General features: G+C 32.0%; 1 protein-coding gene across 3 annotated transcripts; it reads left to right on the forward strand.

Moving 5' to 3' along the window:
- The first annotated feature begins 912 nt into the window (after positions 1-912).
- On the forward strand, positions 913-26233 carry LOC143049414 (perlucin-like protein). 3 transcript variants are annotated; one of them, XM_076223060.1, is made up of 4 exons: positions 913-981; positions 1226-1313; positions 24402-24611; positions 26138-26233. In XM_076223060.1, the coding sequence occupies exons 1-4, from the start codon at positions 973-975 to the stop codon at positions 26143-26145; spliced, it is 315 nt and encodes a 104-aa protein (XP_076079175.1). In that variant the 5' UTR covers positions 913-972; the 3' UTR covers positions 26146-26233. The 3 variants fall into 3 exon arrangements, 2 of the variants coding, with proteins under 2 accessions (XP_076079175.1, XP_076079176.1); XM_076223061.1 differs by having other exon boundaries at positions 24402-24558; XR_012970228.1 differs by lacking the exons at positions 913-981; positions 1226-1313 and adding an exon at positions 22478-22565.
- The last annotated feature ends 1259 nt before the right edge of the window (positions 26234-27492 follow it).

Consider the following 27492-nt stretch of genomic DNA (forward strand, 5'->3'; position numbering starts at 1 on the left):
CTCGTATTTTATACAGAGTATAACGTTGGTTTTCCCGTTTGAATGGTTTTACATAGTAATTTTTAGGGGCCCTTTGTATCTTGCTGTTCGGTTTGAGCAAAGGATCCGTGTTGAAGACCGTACTTTGACCTGTTATGGTTTACTTTTGTGAATTATGACTTGGATGGAGAGTTATCTAATTGGCACTCATACCACATCTAATTATATCTATGGAAATGCAGTCATTCAATCATTTACTAATTCGCTGGTATGCTTCATTGACCTTACACAGGCTCATCAAAGATACCAGGCGTTTGGACCAGATTTTTTCTTGTCTTATGCAATGAAAAAAGCAGAGGGTCAATCTAAGTTGTTAAAATGAATAGACGACAGTATTATCACGATCAAAATGTCAGAAAAAAAGTACAGTTTGATTACTGTAGTTCTATTTCATATCATGACATACAACTAATAGAGGATAGTAATTGTCGGTGGAAACCCAAACTTGTAAAAGTGACTATTTCAAATTTTCACATGGCGAACTTTGGTTTTAGGAATTAGTATTCCAGTAAAACTACAAAACTTTCATATGAAATATATTTCCTTCAGTTGATACATATTCTAAGGCTTGCTTCATATCGTATATGGTTTCAATTAATGAGGGTTGATGCTCGAAGGAATCTTTTGAAAAAATGGTATGATATCATCTCTTAAAATGTTTAAACGACATTGGAATGATTGGTGAATTTAGGCCATGGTGTCATTCGTCCGTCGACCAGGAGTTTATATTGCCATCTCCTACGTCTGTTTCTTAATTTTTACACTTTGAATTTTTAAGCAGTATGCTGGAATTTCAACCAATGTTCGAGTGGTAATATGTAAATAAACCATTTCCAATTAATCAGATATTTTTCTGTATTTATTTCAGAAACAAAATGGCACAAATATAATGGTCATTGTTACTACTACAGTTCCGGAAAAACAGACTGGTTTATGGCGGAAGTGAGTGAAAACAATATTTCGTCATTATTCATTATACAAACAGCAGTTATTATTTTTTTTAAAGGAATATTTTATTTTGTTTTGTTGACGTTTCTTCCGTTCCTCTGCAAAGTACAATCAACATTTACAGAATAAATAAAAAAAATCAAGTTACACTATATCTAACTATAAGTAGTTGCATTGTAATGCACATCAATGATTTACTTTCTGAACTAACAAGTAAACGAACTTTATTCTTGAACAGAGAAACTGTAGAGAAATTGGAGGATATATTGTCAAAATTGATGACAAAGAAGAAAACAGTAACATTGCAGCAAACAGAGCAAACAGTGGTAAGTTTTTTTTTCTTTAAATGTCACAATTAGAAAACCTGTAAAGTTCATTATTCATTGTATGTATGATAAAAGAAAAGATACTGCTATTCATACAAATGCAACCTGCGTTTTCACATAAATTTTAATTGGAGTCGTGTTGCACAATCCTTACATCCCAGCTTCTTTGTTTTAACAGGGGTGATCTGAGCCGGATCACCCCTAACAGATCACCCAAATTTGAGTGTTGTTTTGCATGCTTTCCTCTGTTCTGTTACATTTTGCCGGGATTGTCAAATCCACTTTATAATTAATTATACAGAAAAGACCATCTATCAAAATTCACGTAGTAAAAATCCAGTGTATATGCTGGGATTTGAACTCAAGACCTTTAGTATAGTATAAACATATTTATTTATAGTGGATTTGGAAACAAGTTTTGCAACTTATATTAATCCCTTTCCACTTTGCGGATGCGAGTGCTACCTTGTAGCGGCAAAAGCCTGCTCTCTTAACACGAGTTAGCCATTTATTAGTCCGAGATTACTCTGACGTCCATCGGCTGTTTTGCCAGTCAAGCTGGGGCCATGGGACGTCAGAGCTCGTCCCATATCAAAAAGTGGATATTTGCCCACCCAAAATAGATGCGCTGCTTTGTCGTTTCTGGCATGGTGCCGACTGAGGGCCTTGGAATTATATAAATCGGGCATCAATCTGTTCATTTTTCATTTATCTCTTCAACTACGTGCCAACCTTTATTTTTCCATATTTTAACAGTTTTCGCAGAGACCCATCGATTTCTGCATTTTGACTTTTACTTTCAAATGGACGTCAAGTTACGAGAGAGTTCGTGGCCTCGAGACTGAAATATGCAAATATTTATATTTTTTCACCTCCTTTATAGGAGATCAATGTTTAACATTTAGAGGCCAACCACGATTTTTCACCTCCTTTGCAGGAGATCGGTATTAAGCATTTAGTTCCGACCACGATAACAATCGGAAGCTCTCGGACATTTAGATGACTTGCATTATAAATGAACGAGATGTTACATTATAATCATTTGCATAAATCATCACTGTTTTCTCGTGGTCACGTGATAATCTTTGAAAATGAAAGGCAAAATGCAGAAATCGATGGATCACCGTGAAAACTGTCTAATTATTAGAATATAAAGGTTGGCAGGTAGGTGAAACTTACATAAATGAAGATATAAATGAAAAATGCTTTTTTGAATTATTTTTCATACTTGTTTTGTGACAATTGATTTGCTAGGCCAAAATTTTTGAAAATTCAAAATCTATTACAAATACTGAAGAGCTGATAAAATCAAAAAGGACACAAAGAGAACCATTGCAATTGTAAGTGATGAAATGTTTGTAAACCTTATTTTATGTTTAATAATAACGATATAATGGAAAAAATATTTATCATTAAGTATCCTGCCGGCCAGGAACCCACCCAACTAAATCGAGTTGACTTGATCAAACTACGTCAAAGACTGGACATGTAGTGGAAAACAAATAAAACTTTTGTTTCCAAAACCGTTTGCTTGGAAAACAATCACAGGAGCTATACTTTGGACAGTCTCAAACGAATGTTTATCTATTCAAAATACATGATTAAATTTAAAATATATGAATTAAAAATATGAAATATCTTTAATATGCAAGAAGAAACTTAACACTACGATTGTTTGGTACGAAGTGAAGGCTATCCATATATTTTCCCACTAATGAAAATATTAACAGCTCTTTTCTATGAAACGCGGGAAAATGTTATATGCTATTTGTACCGTTAATATATAATATTCTCGTGTGTCAATACCTCTCCTGGTGATATTTGTGCATACAGTTAATTGGTAAGCAGTTAAAACATATCTAGAAATCATTCATTTCATGTTGATATGAAATTGACGTAATTCACACATATTCCTATGCCCTTTTGTGTCGGTGGCTTGCATATTCCTTGACCCCATTTATCTTACATTTCTTTTATTCATATATGTTTATTGAGAAATACATTTAAAAGGTCCGTATGTTTAAAGCTATCATTGAAACGACCAAAGACTATACTTTCTATGCTGTAATTGCCTTGCCCTGGATTATTTTATTTTGAATTTATTGAACAATAAAGTTAGTTAAAATAATAAATAACTTTATGGTTCAATGAATTTAAAATAGATTATTGCAATTCATTATAAATAAATTTCTATCAAAAATAAGGCTCAAAGAACTTTTTATATTATTCATATTAACAACAACAACGTACACACATGTTGGCGTATGAATACACAACGTCAGTGTGGGCGAGTCGCCATAAAATTGACAACATTGAAAATTAAAGTTATACTTATAACCGTTCAGAAGACAGTAAATACACCAAATTTATTTATATTTTAATGAGTACAATATGTCCCTAGCAACAACCTTGCCTGCCGTTTTAATCCTCATTGAACAGCTTGGGGAAAGCCATAGCAGATATATTTAATGTGCTTCATTTTAACTTGCAGGCTTTCATTATTGGATTGGATTAATATATCTTAAAGAAGGCGAATGGCGCTGGACGTATGACCAGATGAAAGCTGTGTTCACTACATGGCATCCGGGTTACGGTTCAAAGGGCACTGCCAGTAATTGTGTGCTGCTCCATGTTAGCAGAACAGACTGGTTTGAAATCGATTGTCATTACAAGACTTACTACATCTGTGAAAGCAATTTCTGTAAGATACGTTTAACAAATTTGTCTTTTAAATGTATTCAATAATCAATTGTACGTCCTAACTTTTAAGTATTACTTATGAATTGAATGCAACGTTTTGTAACTTCATTGGGGTGTAAGAGCGTTGACCGAGATACATTTTGTATGAAGCGCGGAAGCACTTCATTCTAAAAATGTGCGCACGGTCAACGCGTTTACAACCCTATGAAGTTACAAAAAGATGCATTCAATAATTATAATTACATCTTTTAGCTAGGATCATGAAACCACGAATTGTATCATTTTTTTTAAATTTAATTCACCTGTGCACTTTATTAGAGGACATCGTGTTATCATGAATGATAAGTTTTATTGTGTAATGCAATTGCTTAAGGAATTGCACGTGATGTGCAACTAGCCAATCAAACGAACGTATTATAATGAAACATATATCTAATGTAGGTATTCATGCATGATGCCTACACGTCATCGTGTTAATAAGTGAAAAGAACTCAAAATACAAATAATCCAAATTTAAGTTAATCGTAGTTCAAGCAAGTGTCTTGCAGTTAATTCACCAAGCTGCTTTATGTCATATCTGGAAATGTAAAAAATAAGATGTCTTATTGTAACCGATGAGCTCGGGACAACTATTAACTGGATACTTATGACATAGATATGATGCTATATATCACAAAAGTGCCTTCACCAATGATATAATCCAATACCGTATAAGAAGCTATAGGCCAATCCATGACAATATATTAAACAATTTGAACGAAAAAAAAAAACTAACAAGCCGATTAATTCAAAGCAAAATACGAACAACAAAATTTAAGAATATATTACAAAAGACACAATGTACCGATTCAAGATATATAAGGTAATTACTGAAAGCTAATTCAAAACCAATTTCTTGTTTTGAATATGTTTTCTGAAGTTTTGTCTATTTCTTTTTTAAATTACATGTATTCCATCCTGAAATCCTTAAAATAAAAACTACTAAATAAGACGTGTGTCTAATTCTACAAGAGGAGTTTAAGTGAGTATTCTCAGGCAAGTGAATATGTCCTAGTAATTGTCTATCGGTATCAGCATATTTGTAACCCGTCATGTTGCATTTCGTTATCATCGCCATTCATATACAGTTTACACTCCACCTATATCATACGTTGATATCATGCAACATCCCAATACTTATTGCACAACTGAAAGAGAAAAAAAAAAACGGTTAACAAATCTAAATCCGACATACACTTGTAAAAGGAAATAGATCTATTAAAATGAACAAGATTTTTTTAATAGTGACTTGGTTCGGCAGTTTTCTCTGTGAAAAATAAGCAATGCGTGCTTTTTTATGAACCTCTAATAGCTTTGCCTACAATATGGATGTTTACCCTTAGTTGAAAATAGAAAACTTCAAACCATACTTGGTTCGTATTATGTCAAATCTATTTTTTCATAATGCCCGTATATATCTAGTTTTTGTACGATTCACTTTACTTTGAACTGCTAAATATGTTACTATGTTGTTTTACTTTTTAGGTTTTTAAACAATCCAATGAAGAGAAACACTAGAACAAAGACAACTAAACAGGACACTGCTATAAATGTTTAATAAAATGAGAATACAAAATATAGTCTTCTCTTTACAGATCTTATTCAAATATATTCATTTCAATTTCAAACACAACGGGAATGTTTTGTTATTTTTTTTATGGTTTTTTAAATATATTATTTTTGACACATGTTATGTGTTGGTCTACTAGATCTTGAGACTGCATAAAATCCATATAATCAGATGTAGCACTTTAATTTGACTGCTTGATTTCAGTAATTTCGTTATTGTCTTGAATACAGCACAGCTTTTTATGAAGGAAGTTGTAATTGATGAAATTCTTTCAAGTGTGTCTGTTTTAATGAAGTAAAAACGTTTCTAGATAAGGGACGAATCAGAACATGATATCTCGTGTACAACCTTCGTCATGTCTATTGATAAAAAAAACAATATGGTGAATTCTTTGACTTCTTTGTCATTTGTGAATACTCCCCCCCCCCCCCCCCCCCATCAGCCGTAAAATCACATCTCGTATTTTTCTGTTTGTTGTTGCTGTTTGTTGTTGCTGTTGTAATGATATCAATAATAGCATTTTTACTGTTAAGTCTGTTTTTGTTATATCTACTTTACGTGAGTCTGCATTTATGTATGCCGTCATACGACAAAATTATTTTTATGTTTACCTGTGCAAATTTCAAACGCGCAATTTTACACCAGTAATGAAAACCTTCTTTCATTTATGGGTAGACTTTACATAGTTAAATTCAGCCGTATAAGAAAAGCAAAATGAGAATGTTAAATTCGATGTATGCCTTTTTGTGCTTCTTTGTTACATTTGTTGTTTATGTAGTGATTTTAAGATGATAACACAATATTGACTGTTGTACCCCTATTTTTGACATATTTACTCTTTGAGTATGTTTGTTTTGTTCATGCATCGTTGACAATGTAATGGAATTTGATGCGACTGTCATACAAGTGAGAGGTTTAGCTAGCTATAAAACCAGGTTCAATCCACCATTTTCTACATTAGAAAATGCCTGTACCAAGTCAGGAATATGACAGTTGTTATCCATTCGTTTGATGTGTTTGGACTCTTGATTTTGCCTTTTGATTTTTGATTTTCCTTTTTGAATTTTCCTCGGAGTTCAGTATTTTTGTGTTTTTACTTTTTATATGCTGCTTCTGAAGGTTTTCCATGAAAGAGATGAATGTCTGCTTAAGATGTAAGGCATTGAACCAAACTGCAGTGGGGTAGGATTTGCTCACTGTTCAGGAACACCTAAAGGAAACTTCAATTTTTGGTTAGGTTCGTGATGCTCAGTTTTTAGTTTTAATGAAGTGTTTTGTATATTTGCTTGTATTTACTTTCTATTTCGTTGTAAGTTTTTTCTTCGAATTGTGAGTTTTGAAATCATTTACATTTATTTTTGTTCAGTTTTAAACGAAGCCAATCAATAAGCAACGGTAACATTATACAAAGATGAGGAATAACATTTTAAAGAATAACAAACACGACAGAATAATTGTAGAATAACACAAAATAATTTTAATTTTGGATGTAAAACGTCTTGTGATTGGCTGACGTTGTTCTGTTTATCAGCTTGTAAACATAATTTTGTCATTTGATCGTGATGTCATCAACGTTTTTTCATAGTTTAAAATGGAATTTAAAATTCAATTAAAAAAAATTACTGTAATATTTTTTCTGTTTATTCGAAATAACATAAAAAATGTGGTGCACTCTTTTTCATTTTTAGCCATGGCGTTGTCAGTTCATTGTCGATTTATGAGTTTGGCTGTCCCTCTGGTATCTTTCGTCCCTCTTCTTTAAAAGAACCCGCGTCAGTGTGCGCCACATTTTTGTTTTGTTTCATCATATACCAAAAAAAATTACAGTCATTTATTAAATGAAATAATTGGACCCAACATTAACTAGTGACAGAGTTTCAGAATAAGGACTAATATTTGTACATGTAGAAAGGAATATCAGGATTGCGAGATTACATTATATTTTATCCTGGTGACTTAATCTTCACCAAAAAGATAGCAATATCAGAGTAAACAAAATTAAAAGTAGGCGAAAGACAGACAATATTCATCATGGTTAATGTAAAATGAAAAAGATAAACGGAAAAATTACATTCCACAAAACAATACATTAATAACTTTATTCCTGAACAACATGAATTTACAAAATATCTGATAACAATATGTGCTTTGTAATTCCTGTTTCACGAGTGAGACTCCTGTATCAGTACTGTATAGTAGGCACGCAATGTTCTATTATAAAGGGGGAATGATGTTCATTCCTTAATCCAATCAATTACCCATAAGTACAAATCAACTCTTCATAGATAACAGGATATTTCAGAACTCTACATTACCTAAAAATGAGATAGTTTGTCCTGAAAACTAGTTGCATTAGTTTAGATGATAGTATGACAATGCAAGTCTTATTTTGGTAGAAGTCATAAACGATGGATGGAAGACGGGACCTGTAAGGGTGAATTATATAATCAAAATAAATGTGCAGACGTTTAATTTCGTTAAATTCAATGTCTCATGTACTGTTTTTATATCTCCACATGTACCAAGTTTAGTGTGTTTGCATACAATTTGACCTGTCTAATAATTATTAATTGCTTATTATCAGTTATACAAAAATACACTTGTTTTCAATGTTCTAAGGAAATAGTTTAATTTATTTTATTGATTTCTTGTATCTTTATTTCATGAACGTAGATTAACAGCTATTGATGAATCATAGTTTTCTTGAAAGAGCACCATTTGAACCAGTTCAAAGCTAAGCTATAATGTATTTTGTTCAAATCCGAATTTCCATGTTATATTATAAAGTGGCAAACTTGATTCACTGTTCATTCTTAATTTGATATATCGTTTTGACCCAATTAGTTGGATTGTGTTCAGGGGTTTCATTCATGCCGATCGATATATTTTAGGAAGAAAATCGTTATACTATGAAATAAAAGGATTAAACGAATTGTTGAACTTGAGTGAAATTCAGTACGACTGTCATACAAGCGATAGGTTCAGGAAGCTATAAAGCCAGGTTAGATTTAAACATGTGGAAATACCTTACAATGTCAGGAATATATGACAGTTGTTTTCTATTCGTTCCGTTTTGATTTTCCCTTGTAATTCGGTATTTTTTTTATCTAACCTTGTGACAGGGATAATTTCTTTTCAGATTTGTGTCTTATATCTTATAATATTATTATGTATGTCTTTGTGTATCTGTATACCATTGTATCAACATAGGTTCTTCAGAATATATATATATATATATACAACACGTCTAAACATCAACCCAACAATGTTAGATCTGTAAATTTGCTTTCGCAAATTTTTGGTTCTTCCCTCGCCGGGATTCGAACCCATGCTACTGTGATATCGTGACACCAAATCGCCTGCACTGCAGCCGTCCCGCTAGACCACACGACCACCTGGGCTCTCAAATAAAGAGCTTTCGCTGGCCGTGTGTTACCTTTCCTCGTCAGTTTTAATCTAGCGGCGTACTACAGTACATGATATTTAAGGCATGAAGATGTTATTGTTACAGATCAGCTAAATTATCTATAGTAAAGGATCCTACAAATTAATGTAATATACAGTCACAGAAAATAATTATGAGTTTGAACGACCCTTTGGCAACAAAAATGTCTGGTATCTTTCGCCTCTCATTTATAGTTTCATTTATATATATATAATTGAAACTATAAATGAGAGGCGAAAGATACCAGACATTTTTGTTGCCAAAGGGTCGTTCAAACTCATAAGTCAAATGCTAACTGCATGGCAAAACAAGGGACAAAGAACAGGACATAAAACATAGCACTGACAAACTTCAATCTAAGTTACACGAACCCAACCAAAACCACATGTGGCATCTTTCGTGTTGTTCATGAAAGTTTTAACCCGATGTTAAGTCTAACGCAGTTAAAAATAACAAATACGATAATTAGAATCTTAGCTAACACAATTTTTTAATTAAAATAACACTTTATGAATATTATGGGTCCGACGTACTTTTCTGAAAATGAAGTTAAAAATAATATATTACAATGTTAAATGTTGTCAAACTTTTATATCAACTACAAAATGTATAAGCAAACGACATCAATAAAATTAAATGATAAATATAACCCAATGTCATGAATCAAGATATCATATGTATGTTACTGAAATCTTTCGAGGTTCCATCATTGTGCATTGTTTTTCGAGTATCATTTTGTTTAGTCTTGTAATCTTTGTCATCTTTAGTAGTGGTCTTTAGAGAATCCAGATTCTCCATAGCAGCCGGTGGAGTTTTTACCCGGTCGACGTGTGCTTTCTTGGGTTGTTTCTTTTCCCTACAAATCATTCCTCTGAGACTTTCTCTGAACTGCTTAGACATCATGAGGAGAGGGAGGCACTGACTGCCCTAAGAGCGGGCCCGCCCAAGACATGCTTCAGTGATTCCCTATATAATCAACTTTCCCACAAAAGGGGAAGGGGGCCCGGGCAAAACAAAAAAATAACGTACTTTGGAAAAATGGGGAGGGCTAAAAAAAAATGTCCTGTCACCAAGTACCTTTTGATACCTTTCCTGAAATTCTCCAGTCATAAAATGTTTTACAAAAATTTATCCTTCATAACGTGAATTACTTTTAACCACGCTCTAAATGCTCGCGATTTCGCGGGTGTGTTCTAGCATAGGTTGATAATTAAATCAGTATAGAAACACTGACTAGTGTTCACCAGCAGCGAACAATTATCCTGTTATTACTATTCTTTCAACGTATAATTATAGATTATCGTTGATCATCTCAACGAGATTGATTTTCTCGCTTGAGCTGGAACAGCGAAAGTGAGAAAAGCAATCGAGTTGAGATGACCAATGATAATCTGTTTATCGCTATTTTACCTATGACGACGTTGTCAATTTCATGTCAATTTCGTTAGCAACGCCACGTGGCCTCCTTAGTTTCTAGCGATAATTTTTCCATCTCAAGCGAGAAGCATGATATGAAAATTATCACAAAAAAAGATCAAAGGAAAAATGCACAAAATAGCGATAATTTGGATTATAGAGTCGTTTGTGTTTTATCCTCCGATAGACAAGACAAGATTCCCATCAAAAACCAATCAATCAATCAATCAATCAATCAATCGTTAAGACACCTCTCTGTCCCAAAAACTTATATTTAACGTAAACACGGCCGACACTCGGCTAACCGAGAGATTGGTCGGTTAATCTATATTGAGTATGCGGCTATATCGGCGGTTGGTCTGTTAATCGGGTTGGCTACAGTCTGTTAATCAGTTGTTATCGAGAAAATCATTGAAAGTGCAGCATGTTTCATTGTATAACTTTTTAAATATATGTTTATCATAAAAATTATGCATGTGTAACAAAACAATTCAATGTACTGAATCCAGTGGTGTAATTATTATTTTTGTAGCTTCGATGTACGATCTATAAAATGAAAAGGCGGGTTGCTCCACAATAAATTTATACACATTTTACACACACAAAATGTACACAAAACGACACGTTGGTTGAATTTACTTGCATGTTATATTTTGAACATCGAAAAAAGACAGGCATTATGTTTGTTAACTATATTGATATCATTGTGTAAAAAATATCTACACGAAAATCTGTATTTTGGGGACATAAATAAATCTTTATCTAAAACCTGGTCTGTTAATGGGTCGGTTGTATAAAACCCGGTCTGTTAATTGGTCTGTTAAGAGTTATGAATGGCAATAAAAGTATAATTCTATTGCTATATGGGGTGTTATCGGATCAAATGGGTAGGCTCAAGACGAGCGGCTAAAATATACGGACAAAACACATGAGCGATGAAACATAAATATGTAGGACTCTAAAGTGCGATGGGGACGCTAAAGTACGATGGTCACGCTAAAGTGCGATGGTCTACGCTACACTCCGATGCCTCCATATGCTAAAGTGCGATGGTCCGCGAAAGTATAGACGTACTAAACGTAGTTGGATTATGACGTTAACAGTCGTTTTTAGAAACCCTCTTTATGCAAACCAAGAATGAACATGCTGGAAGATGAAATAAAAAATGGAAGCGAAACGATGCATATTAATGTTAAATTAAGTTTACGTTTAAATATTGTTCATTTTATTGAAGAGTATAAACGTCGGTAAAATTAAGGTACACGTTTTCTAGCGTAAATCATAAATTGTCCATTAAAATATCAATGTGTACATAATCATTGTAGCAAAAACATGTTTTAATACTCGCTACGAAAAAGGGGAAAGCTCGAACAACAACCCTTTTTCTCTCGCATTTGAATTAAAGCATGTACAAATAAATTTGATCTATTCTGACAATGACCAAATTTTGTATTTGAAACTGACAAAGGGATGTGTTTACATTAATAGGCTGTGTAAACGGCAAGCTACATCAATTATCCAACACGCCCCGCGTCCTGAACATGTATGAAAAATTTGTCACTGGACGTTAATCAACCAACAATCAATCCAATACGACCGAATTGTTTAAAATTCATTTAAAGGAAATATAGTATTTTGTGACACCTAAATTACCTTTTAAGAAATTATTACTAGATCATTTTCTAAATTTAGAAACAGTCACATAAGGCTACCGGTAAAGTAAAAGCCTATCGCATTATGTTATATCATAGCAAACTAGATTTTGCAAAAAGACTTGTTTTTTTTTTTAAATTTGTGCACTTTTACCTTTCTCTTTTGTTCCATCGCACTTTAGTAAACAAACAACAATCGTACTTTAGCCTGAGACACCATCGTACTTTAGCGTGAGACACCATCATACTTTAGCGTGAGACACCATCGTACTTTAGCGTACACCATCGCAATTTAGCGTGACCATCGCACTTTAGAGTACCATCGCTCTTTAGAGTCCTATAAATATACGGAAACATCACATGAACAATGAACAATTTAGACAATGGAAATTGAAAATTGATAAAAATGGTTTCAAAAAGTGAAATAAATATTAAAGTAATATTGATTTCATCCAAGAATGGTCGCATATATCATGTGGATTCTGTTAACTTGATGATTGTCATGAATGACACCAATTTGTCATCTACATTGGTAACCAGTATATAAATCAGAGATAAACTTCGTAATGTAACTAAACATCAGTAAGCAAAATATATTGGGATGCTAAAATATAAAGAATAGAGAAAGAATAATGAGTAAGATAATAAAATATAGAGAAAAGTGACATAACAATTTAAAGAATACAGAAATAAACAACAACCCCCCCCCCCTCCCCCAAAATCCGCTCCCTCATGGTATACACGAGAATCTGGATGGAGACGCAGACTATAGAATAATAGATAAGGACAGTAGAGAGTGATGCATTGCTAAAAAAGAGAGAGAAAATAATAATCATTTAAGAATACAGACATGAGACACCCATGGTGTTGAAATAGTAACGGATTGCGATGTTCCCATATTGATGACAAATGCTAGAAGTTACATGCGGACAACTGCAGTTCTCTCTGTACTTATATAGAAAGGAACTAAACGGAATAAAATTAATTAAAACTTAAAAATTAAGATAACCAAATGTAGCTGCATTCGCTCCTTTTCTCCTTTCCATTTACTTCTTTAGAATGATTTGTAAACAACATATTATTAAGTAATAGAGGAAAAGAGCCAATTGGATGTTGCTGATGAATTAGGGCTTAACGCACAGTGACACATATCATGTGCATATGAGAACGACAACACGTTATATGTACCCTGTGTTGTATTAGAAAGACACTTTCAGTCGGATTTTGAGAACGTGCTACAGACACAAAAATTAAGGCTGATTGAAAACGCTAATATTAATTTAATGCATATTCCAGCGGCCAATTCATATCACGTAAAAGTATGCCGTATAAAGCCTAGAAAAATTAAACGCAGCAAAACACAAAGAAATTAACGAAATTTATTCCATGCATTAAAATTCTCTGGTGGCGTTTTAATGGAACATGGGCATAAATGTATATTATCAAGACAAACTTCTTCGTCGAATGAATTGTGAAAATCAGCACGATATAGGCAATGGTTTTGAAATTTCCCTGCAGTATTCTTTTATATGGCCTACATTCTGGTTAAATAATGTGTGATCCCTCACTCAGGAGGATAACCACGGATAAGGATTAGCAATAATCCGATGGATGCGTTATAAACGAATCACGTCATGAGATTAATTACGTCATTAACATGTAGTGCATTTTTTTGCGTACTTTTTCATCTTTTTAAGTTTTTGATTTTTTTTGCTCTTTTTCTAATCCGTTCTTTGTTAAGGTATTTGAATAACTTCTATCTTCTATATTTTATGTATGTAAAATTTTATTTTTATTATATTCTTACAATTTTGGAAAGTAAATGCTTAAAAACTTTAGGCAGTTTAGTAAAGTAAGCCTAGAATATATAAATATACTAAATGGCCTACTGCAATAGCGTAGGGAAAAAAGAGTGGATTTGAAACTCTATAGTTCTAAATATTATATAATTTTATATATATTTATAAACGCATCCTTACATAATTTTATTTTCATAAATTTCATAAAAAAGCTCGCCTTTCATATCTTTTAATATTGGTAAAAAAACGCGCGAATGTTTCAAATTAAGTTTCAAATTCAAATTCAGAATTAAATTTATCACAAAAACGGCGACGTCATAGTACATTACGTAGTTCATAACATCATTTCAATCGGCCGATGAATCGGCCCTTTGGCACTGAAAGGAGTATGACTTTGGGCCGATTATCGGCCCTATGGCACAGAACTCGTTAAAGAAAAAAATATTATTTTTTATAGACTTGAATACATCGGTTTTACTGTAGAACATGTGTTAGAAAATTCTTCATACAATCAAAATCTTCATACGTGTTTTTCTATTTAAGAATTGAATGCTTCTTTTTGTAAATTTATTGGGGTGTAAAAGCGTTGACCGAAGTACATTTTGTATGAAACGCGGAAGCGCTTCATTCTAAAAATGTACGCACGGTCAACGCTTTTACAACCCTATAAAGTTACAAAAAGAAGCATTCAATACTTATAATTACATTTTTTAGCTATGATCATGAAAACACGAATTTTATATATTTTATTATTTAATTCACCTGTGTACTTTATTGTTGGAGCACGTGTTATCATGAGTGAAAAGTTGTATTGAGCAATGCAACTGCTTACGGAATAACACGTGATGTGCAGTTAGCCAATCAGAATAAAATATTCTAATGAAACATTCACTATATGTATGAAATAAATCATAAAAAGAAAAGTAGGGATTATCGGGCCAAAATTGAAAAAATACGAGAGTAACGAACTACCTCTCGTTTAGAACTGTGCATTACGCACAACGAATGTAAACAAACATACACTGCAATGAAAATAGTAATACAAGATTTTGAAGGAATCATGGATTAGATACACCTAATCATTTAACAATATGCTAAAAGGAAAAGAGCTTGATTTAACACATGGAAACGCACGGAAAATTAAAAAAAAATATCAAAGCTCTATCAATTCATTTATTTTTCATATGGTACACGTGCTATGTTTAATTTAAATCTTTGTCACAATCCGGTTAACTTCGGTATCAAACTCGAAAGTTAATAAACTTCCAATCAACAAGCACTGAATGACATATTATTTGTCGGTTATACTAACTTTATAGATTCCGCTTCGTAATAAATGCAAAAATGCGTGCATACATGAATTATTTCCGTATAAACATATATGCATTCATTAGTTCAATAAATTGTATGAACCTGTAAGTGTAATAAACTGCAATTTCAAGACTAAACATACACTAATACGATTTATAAAACAAATGGTAAATTTTTTTTTGCAATTGAAATGTTTATTTATAGTTTAATTATTCTTTTTTTTTATCTGAAAGGGATTTTTAAGTTCTTCTATTAGCTTTTTCTGTGCATTTGCAAAATTGACATTTTCCCCAAATACCAATTTACATTGTGAAATAGGAAAACTCCGAAAAACGCACGATTATGAAAGTCGACTAATTATTAATGAAGTCAAATGGAGCTTTCCGTAATACGGCAAATATGGCAAATATGGCAATTCCTTCTTTCCATATTTTCCGCCGGAGAAAAAAAATGCTGAAGACCCCAAATTTATTTGCGAAAAATGGTGTCAAGAATATACCAGACAGAGGAGCTTTGCAATAGCATATTTTATGCTCATGTTTACAACTAATCTTATGAAAAAGATAGTTCTTGAAACAAACAAGTAAGACTGTTGGCTATTTCTGTTTTCATGAAACTGATAAACGTTATTGATAGAGTATAGCTATTTTGTCATCCTTTAACATGGAGGTAATGGAATGGCTCATGGCTTTGATTATCCTATATATATCTGTAGATATCAGTATAAAAACAGAAACACTTTCCGTCTGCATGTGAATTTCCTAAAATCTTATCTAATGACTATTTCACCTCTCCTAAAACCAATAAAAAGAATATAAGCACAATTTCCCGGTGTTCAAAATAATGTAGTCAATGCATGTACAACCGATAGAAGAAAAAGAGTGAAAGTCCAGAGAAACTATCATAGTAAAAAAATTATTGAAAATTGTTTCAGTATGTCAATATGATAAGTAGAAGACATCAACATTGATAATATCAATATTCCCATTGACAGCTATAATTTTACATGTATTGTTTGCCAAAATCCAGCGTCAAATGCACATTCATTTTCTAAATGTAATGTTCTAATACCAATTCCGTATGTAGATTGAGGAACGGGAGACCTGGGGCCTGCTTATCGAAGCTCTCTTAGGATTAGGACGTGTCCTAAGACTAACTTATGACACATTTTATTCTTAAGTGGGTTTATCAAACATGTCTAAACTAGGAAAATCATAGAAATTGTTCTGACTTTAGGATACCAATTTAGGTGTCTTAAGATGGTCTAAGGATGGTCCTAACTTTAGGATATATTTGAATTTCGTCTTTTTTTTTTTCATTTTCACACGTAAGCAGTAGTAAAATAGTTGAAATTCTCTGTATTTATATGAAAAATGCACGAGATTTGCCTTTCAAATATTAAAGATTAAAACTGTGACACTCCGAATTCAACTCACGCAAAATCATGATTTTTACCGATATATATCTAGTTTACAATTGGTTTGTTATTTTTTTATATAATACGTAGTTATCATTTTTGTCTTCTGTATTGTTTTATACAGTTAAAACGTACAATTATTATACAATGATTATTTACCTTTTATTTAAAGCTAATAATTAGTTTCTAATTAGCCATATTTAAAAAAAAATATTATTGATGAAATGTGATATCATATTTTTTCTTTTTCATATTTAATTTGTATTTTCTTTTCCGTCAATACTTAGGACATCGGTTAGGACGTCCTAGCTAAGATATTCCTAAGATAGCTTCGATGTGCATGGTGAGACGTGTCGTAAGTCGGTCCTAACTTTATCCTAAATTATGTCCTAAGAAATTCTTAGGACGGAACTTAGGATAGTTTCGATAAACAGGCCCCAGAAAAACATAATGGCAATTATTAACACGAATCTTACTAATAAACTCATCATAGATACCAGGACTAAATTTTGTATATACGCCAGACGCGCGTTTCGTTTACAAAAGACTCATCAGTGACGCTCGAATCCAAAAAAGTTTAAAAAAAAGTCAAAACAAATCTGATTCTCATTTTTTGTACCTTAAGATGTTTGTACTGAAAACTTTATCTCTCTTAGATGTACTGTAAAATCTGATTCTATATTTGAAGGACAAGATTTGTTAAATGTGGATGTTGTGGTAAACACAAATGTTAATCAAATAGAAGTGCCTGTAGAAAAGCAGGTAAATGTTCAATAGTCGATGCCATAAAACAAATATTTTTAGAAATAAATGAATGTTTTAAATATTGTGATCTAACTTTTAAAATATTGTGCCAGAAGTCCCTTACTATGGCTAATATTTCGTTATAACGTGCTTATCATTTTTATATTGTGCTGAACATTTTAAGATATTGAGGTTATCATATGTAGTGGTCAACATTTAAATATATTTGGTCATTATTTTACTTTATTGTGTTTAATATTTTAATAAAGATTGCGTTTTAAATTGTAATAAACACTTGTATTGTGCTTAACATTCTACAATTTGTGTTTATAACGATGTTTTGATATTTTATACAATCAATTGTTTAACTTTCATTCATTATCTTTATAAATAAAACTGTTTCTTCATTTTAGTTATTAGTCATAATCCCTGACGTTTTTTTCTAGTTAAAGTACATAATCCCTAATTATTTTAGTGTTTTTATATCACACCTTTACTAACCAGGGACTATATACAATTCCTGACAATTTTAGGGATTCTACACAATGTTTATACAAATTCACATGGACATTCATAAGGCAAAAGTCTTGTATGCCCGTTTCTTTGACTTCTTTCAGTAGACATATATTATTTAAGAGTTATTAAGTATGTATCATCAAGAATTCCACCGTTATAATATTTTATAATGTGTTACAAACCAAGTAAAGTTCAAGTCGACAAGGCTATTTTAACTATGTAAATGTAATATTTGTACAATATTATTCGTTATAAAGTACGAAGAAAAATGATTCATTGAATTCGAAAATGTATTAGTTTTCATTTCTCAATTAAAACTAATTGTCTTTTGTCTATTTTGAGAATTTTGTTCTTTATAGTAGATAAAGTAGTATACCGCTGTCAAAAAGAATCGATTGAAAGAAAACACCTCAAATATTTAAGAGGAAAACAACAAAACAACACAAATACTAAAGTAGACCTGTTTAGTCTCTGTTAACAATGTTGATAACTATAGTTTACTTGGGACGATTAAAAGCTTAACATATTGTAGATATATGTTGGTTTTTTTTTTTATTAAAGTATGTATACCTAATGATTGATTTCTTTTTCTTTTTTTTCCGACAGTATGTACAAGGTAAATACCAAATTTTGTAATATGAAACTGAAATTGAAAGCAACTATCTTCCTTCTGTGTAAAGGTCAACAATAGCGTGTCTCAGCTGCCGTAGCTTTTTTGAAATGCGCAGTTAATAAGTGTTATATATAAGTGTTCATTACGTTTCAAAATCATTCTGAGATCTGGTGGTCGTAACTCAAGAAACTAAAAAGGTAAAAGCTTCGCAATACAGTTATCTAAAAACATATTTATATATTCAGCGGTAAAATTAAACTTTTATCAGAATATATTATACCTGGAAATAATTTTAAATCTAGATTTCATTGTGTGATACTTTAAAATTAATTATTGTTATCAAAAGGTATACTTTGTACATGTAACATTAAATTGAATATAAAGAATAACAAGTAAGATAATCTTAATTATACTTTATTTTATTTGTAGAAATGAATCATTTTGGTGTTACATGCTCTTCTGCCAAAAATTAGTTAAACTTCAAGTAATTAACCGTCAAACAAAATATCTTTATTTTTATTTCCGCCGAAACGAAGAAAAAGTTTGAAGCTTTTTGAAGAAATATTTCTAAATGTTGTTAATCAAGAAATAAATTTAAATATTGAGCAAAATGTTTTCTTTTACTTATAGTGTGCCTGCTAAATGAGTATTTCATTTTGTCCTATAAAACAGACAGTAGATAATCAGAAAAGGATGGTAAAATGTGCATCTTTTTCTTCCCGAAGGAAACATGGGAAACTTGTCAGATTTTCGCAACTATTTTTTGCAAAATGTGTGCAATTTGGGTACTAGGTGAATTTTGGTACTTGGAAGTTATTTGTATACGCTGTATTCCGTAAAACGTTTCGGACATATTGGCCCTCAATGTTCTTCAATTTTGTACTTACTTTTGCCTCTTCAATCAATAGTCTTTTGTGTATAATGGTAAGAGCTTGATGAGCTTTTTTTAATTTATATTGATTTAAAACGTTTCAGAGCTTGACAAGTTATAAACAGACCTGACTTTATGCTGTCTTCTTAATACCTTTTATTTATGTCGTTAGGTTGTAGTTTGATTGACCTTTATCAAACATCTTCGTTTATTTGAGTTCATATTTTTACCACTCCTCTGTACCTTTTTATAAATGTTACATATATTAATTGACACTGCAGTAGGATAAGAAATAAAGCAACTTGGCAATCGTGATGCTCATGGTTAGAAAGTAAGTCTTGCAATCATTTGTACTCTATAAACTTACATAGGCATTCACACGAATACACAAATAGCAATAAATGCATGAACGTTTTGAAATAAATTCATATACACATTAGATAATCAGATTCCTTTGTAGGTTGTTCTATAGTATGTTGTTCGTAGTCCAGGTTACTTTGCTAGTTGTTGTCATCAAACATGCTTCTGGTCAAACTTGTCTTTCGAATGAGTCTAAGGAAGATTTTGACAAATCAAGACAAGCCTTGACGGATGTACAGGAAAATATCGGAAAAGTTCTCAACAAACTCGAAAACGACAATAAAAAGACATTAGACATGTTTAAAGAGACTATTAACACGATGGGTCAAAAGATAAAGAAACTTGATAATGATTTTAAAGTCCTTGGAAAAGATTTTCGAAGTAAGTACAAATTTTAAAAGTAGAGGCTCCAAAGAGCCTGTGTCGCTCGCATAATATTTATTTACAATTGATGCATGAAATATTGCAACCTGTATACTTTTGCTCTAGTTTCAGAGATACAAGTCAAAAACTGCATCCTCCCTATGTTCTATTTATAGCCATGTCTGCCATGTTGGTTGACAGGCGGGGTCATCGGACACATTTGTAGCTCACCTGACCTAAAAGGTCAAGTGAGCTTTTCTCATCAATTGGCGTCCATCGTCGTCCCTTGTCCGTCGTCCCTTGTCCGTCGTCTGTCGTCCGTCGTTAACTTTGACAAAAATCTTCTCCTCTGAAACTAATTGGCCAAATTTTACCAAACTTTGCCAAAATCATCACTGGGGGATCTAGTTTTAAAAAATGTGTCCGATGATCCCACTAGCTAACCAACATGGCCGCCATGGCCAAAATAGAGCATAGGGGTAAAATGCAGTTTTTGGCTAATATCTCTGGAAATAAAGCATTTAGAGCAAAATTGACACTTGTTTAACCATTTTTTCGAAATCGTAGTTATCTTTTAGAAAAATCTTCACCTCTGAAACTACTGGGCCAAATTATTCCAAACTGGGCCACAATCACCACTGGGGGATCTAGTTTTAAAAAATGTGTCCGATGATCCCACTAGCTAACCAACATGGCCGCCATGGCCAAAATAGAGCATAGGGGTAAAATGCAGTTTTTGGCTAATATCTCTGGAAATAAAGCATTTAGAGCAAAATTGACACTTGTTTAACCATTTTTTCGAAATCGTAGTTATCTTTTAGAAAAATCTTCACCTCTGAAACTACTGGGCCAAATTATTCCAAACTGGGCCACAATCATCACTGGGGGATCTAGTTTTAAAAAATGTGTCCGATGATCCCACTAGCTAACCAACATGGCCGCCATGGCCAAAATAGAGCATAGGGGTAAAATGCAGTTTTTGGCTAATATCTCTGGAAATAAAGCATTTAGAGCAAAATTGACACTTGGTAAAATGTTCATCCGGAAAAACCTATCTGTCCTGAAATTTTCAGACTAATCTGTCAAGCTTTGTTAGATTGCTGCCCCTGAATTATTAGTTATAAGAATTTTGCAGTCTTTGTTATTATCTTGAATATTATTATAGATAGAGATAAACTGTTAACATCTACATATAAGTCAGCATGACCAAAATGATCAATTGACCCAATAAAGAGTAATTGCTCTTTAAATTTAAAAAAAAACATTATTGATGTTTACAGTTTATCTTTATCTCTAATAATATTCAAGATAGTAACCAAAAATTGCAAAATTTCATTAAAATTACCAATTCAGGGGCAGCAACCCAACAAAGAGTTGTCCGATTCTTCTGAAAATATCAGGACAGATACATCTTGACCTTATAAACAATTTTACCTCGTGTCAGATTTGCTCTAAATGCTTTGGTTTCAAAGATATTAGCCCAAATCTACATTTTAGCACTATGTTCTAGTTTTAGCCATGGCGGCTATCTTGGTTTGTTGGCCGAGTCATCTGACACATTCTTTTAAACAAGTAACCCAAATGATGATTGTGGCTAAATTTGGTTATCTTTTGGCAAAGTAGTTTCAGATGAGATGCTTTTTGTAAAAGTTAACAACGACGACGGACGACGACGACGTATAACGATTGTTTATCCATAGACAAATTGATAGGAATGAACGAACTGATTTTTAAATAGTAAGAAATTAATAGAAGATAAAAATCCTTTTCAATTCGAGAGTCTTCCTTCAATTGCAATTTGCAAGTATGCATACTTGTTCTGACACATTTAAAGTCACGTTAACATCTGTTCATTAGAGGCAAGCGATAAAACAAAATATCAGGAATATGACAGATCTTTTTCAATTGGTTTGATGTGTATAAGCGTTTGATTTTGCAAATGATAGGGAATTTTCAGATTTGAGTTTTTCTTGGAGTTCGATATTTTGTTATTTTACTTTTAGTCCAGATTTTCCAATTATTTCATTTGACAGGAGACAGAATGCAAAATGTATGTTTGTATTAATTTCAGAAACAAAATGGCACAAATATGACGGTCATTGTTACTATTACAGTTCCGAAAAAGCAGACTGGTTTACAGCTGAAACAAATAATTCGTTTGTTTTCATACCACATGTATGGTTAAGGTATCGTTCAAGTATCGAAAACAATCGATATCATCAAAATCATAAAAACAAAGCAGTTTACACTTGGTTAAAATAAACAATTTGATATACATTTCAATGCATATAAGTTGTGTGACGCCTTAATTAATAATCATTTAACTAACAACATTTTTTCTTAAACAGAGAAAATGTAGAGAAATAGGAGGATATATTGTCAAAATTGATGACAAAAAGGAAAACAGCAACATTGAAGCATATAGAGCAAATAAAAGTGAGTATTATTTCTGGTGTCTTTTAAAAATTGGAAGCCTCTAAATTTCAGTTAATGCAACATAAAAATAACGTTAAGTCTAATCAATCAGCAAATGCAAATATATTAACGTTGCAGGAATATGCAAAATTTGTATTCGTATGAACTTTATAATATGGATAAATTATAAGTTGAAGACATCTCTATTAGTATATCATAGACACCATCATAACTTGGTTGGCCTTTATTTGATAAATATGTTGTCATAACTTTAACGCACATGATCAATTTGTGGTAACCATTATTCTGTCCTCCGTAACTTGATTATAGTTTTCATTGAAAAGCAACTTGTAATAGTTTTTTTTTTAATTCTATTGGGTGCAATACGCTGAAAGCAACATTATTGTTATACTCTCTCAGTTTTTGTCAGGGATCGTTTTCTCAGTCTTAAGATATATATGTTATTTACATATTTTAAAGACATTTTTAAAAGTAATGCTTATTTGAAATATTTTTCATACCTTTTTTTGTGACAATTGATTTGCTAGGCCAAACTTTTTGAAAATCAAAATCCTATTACAAATACTGAAGAGCTGATAAAATCAAAAAGGACACAAAGGGAACCATTGCAATTGTATATGATGAAATGTTAGTAAACCTTATTTTAAGTTTAATACGATATAATGGAAAAATATCTATCATTAAGTATCCCGCCGGCCAGGAACCCACCAACTAAATAGAGTTAACTTGATCAAACTACGTCAAAGACTAGATATGTAGCGGAAAACAAATAAAACCTTGTTTCCAAAACCGTTTGCTCGGAAGACCGTCGCAGGAGCTATACTTTGGAAGTCTCAAACGAATGTTAATTTATTCAAAATACATGATTAAATGTAAAATATATGAATAAGAACTAAACATTCTGACATATCTTTAATAAGCAAGACGAAACTTCACACTACGACTGTTTGGTACAAAGTGAAGGCTATCCATATATTTTCCCGCTAATAAAAATATTAACGGCTATTTTTTTATGAAACGCGGGGAAATTTAATCTGCTGTATGTACTGTTATTATATAATTACTACTAGTGTGTCAATACCTCTCCTGGTGATATTTGATATTTGTGCATTTACCTCATCTGTTCCAATCAGAGGCTCATACAGGAAGGGAAAATTAATAATTATATTATATTTTTTTGTACGTCGCTAGACAATAAAACACAAAGATATGTCCTGTGCAAAGTGTATGTTTTTTGTCCGTAGTAACCTACTAAAATGCAAAACAAGTATGTATAGTTGTTTATAAAAAAAATAGTTTGCAAACTTTAATAAACCTAGGTAGTCTAGATTAAGAGGGTACATCTGTAACTTAAAAGTTTTCATGTATTGTTTTATAACCGGGAAAACTAGTACAACAGTTAATTGGTAAGCAGTTAAAACATACTGGAAATGATTCATTTTTCATATTAATATAAAATGGACGTAATTCACACATATTTTAATGTTCTTTTGTGTCGGTGGGTTGCGGATTCATTGACTCCATTTATCCCACATTTCTTTTACTCATATATGTTTATTGAGAAAAACATTTAAAAGGCAGTCCGTATATATAAAGCATTAGTTGAAACGATCAAAGACTATACTTACTGTATTGTAATTGCCTTGCCCTGGATTATTTTGTTTACAATTTAATGTTGTTTACTGCACAGAAATTTTAATGATGTTCACACAGAGATAACATACGCTGATAATGTTTTGTTGAGAGTACAATATGTCTAATCCTCATTGAAGAGCTGCGGGACAGTCATAGCAGATATATTTAATATTTTTAGATGTGCTTCATTTTAACTTGCAGGCTTTTATTATTGGATTGGACTGATAGATCTTAAAGAAGGTGAATGGCGCTGGACGTATGACCAGATGGAAGCTGTGTTCACAGCATGGTGTCCGGGTTACGGCTCAAAGGGCACTAACAGTAATTGTGTGTTGTTACATGGTAGTAGAACAGACTGGTATGAATACGATTGTCATTACAAGACTTACTACATCTGTGAAAGCAATTTCTGTAAGATACGTTTAACAAATTTGTCTTTTAAATGTATTCAATAATCAATTGTACGTCCTAACTTTTAAGTATTACTTATGAATTGAATGCAACTTTTTGTAACTTCATTGGGGTGTAAAGGCGTTGACCGAAGTACATTTTGTATGAAGCGCGGCCGCACTTCATTCTAAAAATGTGCGCACGGTCAACGCTTTTACAACCCTATGAAGTTACAAGAAGATGCATTCAATAAATATATTTACATTTTTTAGCTAGGATCATGAAAACACGAATTTTATCATTTTTTTTAATTTAATTCACCCGTGCACTTTATTGTGGGACCTCGTGTTATTTTGAATGATAAGTTTTATTGTGTAATGCAATTGCTTAAGGAATTGCACGTGATGTGCAACTAGCCTATCAAAATAACGTAATATAATGAAACATATATATAATGTAGGTATTCATGCATGAGGCCTACACGTCATCGTGTAGATAATTGAAAAGAACTTAAAAAACAAATATTTCAAATTTAAGTTAATCGTAGTTCAAGCAAGTGTCCTGCAGTTAATTCACCAAGCTGCTTTATGTCATATATTGAAATGTAAAACATAAGATGTCTGATTGTAACCGATGAGCTCGGGACAACTATTAACTGGATACTTATGACATAGATATGATGCTATATGTCACAAAAGTGCCTTCACCAATGAGATAATCCAATACCGTATAAGAAGCTATAGGCCCATCCATGACAAGATATTTAAACAATTTGAACAAAAAAAAACCCAACATGCTGATTAATTCAAACAAAATACGAACAACAAAATTTAAGAATATATTACAAAAGACAATGTACCGATTCAAGATATATAAGGTAATTACTTAAAGCTAATTTAAAACCAACTTCTTGTTTTGAATATGTTTTCTGAAGTTTTGTCTAATTCTTTTTTAAATTACATGTATTCCATCCTGAAATCATTAAAATAAAAACTACTAAATAAGACGTGTGTCTTATTCTACAAGTTAGAGGAGTTGAAGTGAGTATTCTCAGGCAAGTGAATATGTCCTAGTAATTGTCTATCGGTATCAGCATATCTGTAACCCGTCATGTTGCATTTCGTTATCATCGCCATTCATATACGGAATACACTCTGCCTATATCATACGTTGTCTTGCTGATATCATGCAACATCCCAATACTTATTGCACAACTGAAAGAGAAAAAAAAAACGGTTAACAAATCTAAATCCGACATAAACTTGTAAAAGGAAATAGATCTATTACAATGAACAAATTTTGTTTAAAAGTGACTTGGTTCGGCAGTTTTCTCTGTGAAAAATAAGCAACGCATGCTTTTTTGTATGAACCTCTAATAGCTTACAATATGGATGTTTACCCTTAGTTGAACATGTAGAACTTCAAACCATATTTGGTTCGTATTATGTCAAATCTGTTTTTTGATAATGCCCGTATATATCTAGTTTTTGTACGATTCACTTTACTTTGAACTGCTAAATATGTTACTATGTTGTTTTACTTTTCAGGTTTTTAAACAATCCACTGAAGAGAAAACACTAGAACAAAGACAACTAAACAGGACACTGCTATAAATGTTTAATAAAATGAGAATAAAAAATATAGTCTTCTCTTAACAGATCTTATTCAAATATATTCATTTCAATATCAAACACAACGGGAATGTTTTGTTATTTTTCTATGGTTTTAAATATATTATGTTTGACACATGTTATGTGTTGGTCTACTAGATCTCGAGACTGCATAACATCCATATAAGCAGATGTAGCACTTTAATTTGACTGCTTAATTTCAGGAATTTCGTTATTGTCTTGAATACAGCATAGCTTTTTATAAAGGAAGTTGTAATTGATAAAATTCTTTCAAGTGTGTCTGTTTTAAAGAAGTAAAAACTTTTCTAGATAAGGGACGCATCAGAACATGATATATCGTGTACAACCTTCGTCATGTCTATTGATTAAAAAAAACCAATATGGTGAATTCTTTGACTTCTTTGTCATTTGTGAATACTTCCCCCATCAGCCGTAAAATCACGTCTCGTCTTTTGCTGGTTGTTGTTGCTGTTGTAATGATATCAATAATAGCATATGCTGCTTTTGAAGGTTTTCCATGAAATAGATGAATGTCGGCTTAAGATGTAAGTCGTTGAACCCTCTGAAACCAAACTACATTGGTGGTATGACTTGCACTTTTTACGATCAGACATAACCAAATCATGGAATGAAAGTTTGTCCTTCAATAGTCCATGTCAATAAGGTAATTTAAATTAGTTTATAACGCTAATCCTTAATTACAAAATGCAATTAATAAGCTTACAATATAATTGTATTCAAGTATATTCTTATATCAAGTACTAAGAATATAACGACTAGTGGGGTAGCATTTGCTCACTGTTCAGGAACACCTAAAGAAAACTTCAATGTTTGGTTAGATTCGTGATGCTCAGTCTTTAGTTTTAATGAAGTGTTTTGTATATATGCTTGTATTTTCTTTCTATTTCGTTGTAAGTTTTTTCTTCGAATTGTGAGTTTTGTATCATTTACATTTATTTTTGTTCAGTTTTAAACGAAGCCAATCAATAAGCAACGGCAACATTATACAAAGATGAGGAATAACATTTTAAAGAATAACAAACACGACAGAATAATTGTAGAATAACACAAAATAATTTTAATTTTGGATGTAAAACGTCTTGTGATTGGCTGACGTTGTTCTGTTTATCAGCTTGTAAACATAATTTTGTCATGTGACCGTGATGTCATCAACGTTTTTTCATAGTTTAAAATGGAATTTAGAATTCAATTATAAATAATGACTGTAATATTGTTTCCGTTTATTCGAAATAACATAAAAAAATGTGGTG

This window comes from Mytilus galloprovincialis, chromosome 10 (genome assembly GCF_965363235.1).
Source record: "Mytilus galloprovincialis chromosome 10, xbMytGall1.hap1.1, whole genome shotgun sequence".
NCBI lineage: Eukaryota > Metazoa > Mollusca > Bivalvia > Mytilida > Mytilidae > Mytilus > Mytilus galloprovincialis.